Source organism: Eimeria mitis, genomic scaffold (genome assembly GCF_000499745.2).
Source record: "Eimeria mitis Houghton genomic scaffold, Emh_scaff493, whole genome shotgun sequence".
NCBI classification, from domain to species: Eukaryota; Apicomplexa; class Conoidasida; order Eucoccidiorida; family Eimeriidae; genus Eimeria; species Eimeria mitis.
The window spans coordinates 13,552-16,026 of NW_013573231.1; the positions used below are offsets into that span (position 1 = coordinate 13,552).

Sequence of the window (2,475 nt, forward strand, 5' to 3'; positions counted from 1 at the left end):
ACACCTACCTACAGCAGCAGCAGCAACAGCAGCAGCAGCTGCTGCTGCTGCTGCAGCAGCTGCAGCAGCATGTGCTGCTGGAGCATTCATATCAGCAGCAACAAAGAAACAAAAGAAATATAGATAAACACATCTGTGTTTGTTTTATAAACAACATAAACAAACAAACAAAACAAACAAATAAAATAAAATAAAATAAAATAAATAAATAAATAAATAAATAAATATATTTATATATTTATTTATTTATATAAACACGCCAGGGCTCATTTTAATACATTTGATGAATCTACACAAACAACACACACTGATAGGTAATCTCCTTTTTGCTGCTGCTGCTGCTGCTGCTGCTGCTGCTGCTGCTGTTGCTGCTGCTGCTGCTGCGCATGCTGCTTCTCCTGCTGTTTCTGCTGTTGCTTTTGCTGCTGCTGCTGCTGCTGTTGCTGCTGTTGCTGCTGCCGTTTCTGCTGCTGCTGCTTTTGCTGCTTTTGCTGCTGTTGCCGCTGCTGCCGCTGCTGCCGCTGTTGTTGCTGCTGCTGCTGTTGCTGTTGCTGCCGTTTCTGGCGTTGCTGCTGCTGCTGCTGCTACGGACAATACGTAGCGGATGGTTCTGCTGCAGCAGCAGCATCTGCTGCTGCTGTTGCTGCACCTGCTGCTGCTGCTGCTGCTGCTGTTGCTGCTGCTGTTTCTGTTGCTGCTGCTGCTCCCCTCGTAGCTCCCGTTGCTCTGCTGCTGCTGCTGCTGCTGCAGCTGCTGCTGCTGCTGCTGCTGCAGCTGCTGGTGTGTTTGTGTGTGTTTGTGTTTGCTGCAGTTTCAGCGCTTATAGGCGGCAAAATTTCAAGGGGCCATCTGAGGTGAGCTGCTGCTGCTGCTGCTGCTGCTGTTGCTGTTGCTGCTGCTGCTGTTGCTGCTGCTGCTGCTGTTGCACTGCTGCTGGTGTTTTGTTGGTAGTGAGAGAGATAAATAGAGACAGAAGAAGAGACAGAAAAGGAGAAAGAAAGAAAAAGGAGACAGATAAAAAGGAGACAAAAGAGACAAAGAGACAATACAGACAGAGATAGATACCTACTTTCATTTGTTTTGCTTCTGCTGTGTCTCCCCTGCTGCTGCTGTTGCTGCTGCTGCTGCTGCTGCTGCTGCCGCTGCTTGTGTTTCTTCTTTTGCTGCTTTTGTTTTTTCTCTGCTGCTGCTGTTGCTGCTGCTGCTGCTGCTGCTGTTGCTGCTGCTGCTGCTGCTGCTGCAGGTATCGGTGGTGTAATTATTTGATGCATAGATTTGTTTTTCTGCTGCTGCTATTGGATCGGTGCTGCAGCAGCAGCAGCAGCAGCAGCAGCAACTGCAGCAGGAAACAGCAGCAGATGCAGGCGAAGCATTTATTTATTTAATTAAATAATTAGTAATTATTTATTTATTTATATAATTTATTTGTTTATTTATTTATTTATTATTTATTTGTTTGTTTTATTTTATTTATTTTATATTTATTTATAAACGCGGAGAAACACGCGGCCTCCTACTGCTGCTCCTGCTGCTGCTCCTGCTGCTGCTGCTGCTGCTGCTGCTGCTGCTGCTGCTGCGGCTGTCGGGTAAAGCAGGAGACAGAAAAGAGACAGAAAGGAGACAGAAGAAAAATAAAAATAAATAGAGGGGGGGAGACAAGCAGAGAGAGAGAAAGAGATAGAGAAAAAAAAAACACACAAAGAAGGAAAAAATATATATAGTAGGGAGGAGACAAAGACAAACAGAGATAAATAAAATAAAACAAAATAAAATAAAATAAAATAAAATAAAATAAAATAAAATAAAATAAAAATAAAATAAAAAGAAGAGAAACAAAGAACACAGAAACAAAAATAAATAAACACCAAGACAGAGCGAACAACAAAAAACAAAAAGGAGACAGAAGAAAAAACAAAGAAAAACAAAAAAAGAAAAAGAAAAAACAAAAAAATAAAAAAAAAATAAAAAATAAAAAAGAAAGAGACAAACAGACAAAGAGGAGACCTGCAGCTGTTTGTTTGTTTTATGTTAGTGTGTGTATTTATTATTTATTTATATAAATATTTATTTAATTTATTTATTTATTTATATTTATATATTTATATATTTATATATATTTATATATTTATATATTTATTTATATTTATAAACAGAGACAAAACAACAGGATGGATACGGAGCAGCAGACAGCTGCTGCACGTCTATTCTGCTTCCCCTCTAGCAGCAGCAGCAGCAGCAGCAGCAGCAGCAACTGCAGCAGCAGCAGCAGCAGCAACTGCAACAGCAGCAGCAACAACGGAGTAGACGGTGTCGTTGCTCCCATAGATAGTCATGTATGTGCAACAGCAGCAACAGTAGCAGCTGCTGCTGCAGCAGCAGAAGCAGCAACAGAGGAAGAAGACCCAGCTGCTGCTGCTGCTCCTGCTGCTGCTGCTGTTGCTGTTGCTGTTGCTGATGTTGCTGTTGCTGTTGCTG

The 2,475-nt window shown here is 41.8% G+C and overlaps 1 protein-coding gene across 1 annotated transcript in view; it reads right to left on the bottom strand.

Moving 5' to 3' along the window:
• Positions 1 to 1,271, bottom strand: part of EMH_0014180 (uncharacterized protein) — a gene marked incomplete at both ends in the record, with an annotated part of 1,476 nt that extends 205 nt beyond the window's left edge. The window contains 4 exons of the mRNA XM_013500022.1: positions 1 to 8; positions 303 to 584; positions 650 to 819; positions 1,070 to 1,271. Coding sequence (XP_013355476.1) covers positions 1 to 8; positions 303 to 584; positions 650 to 819; positions 1,070 to 1,271 — 662 coding nt within the window. The remainder of the gene's footprint in view (positions 9 to 302; positions 585 to 649; positions 820 to 1,069) is intronic.
• Positions 1,272 to 2,475: the final 1,204 nt, after the last annotated feature.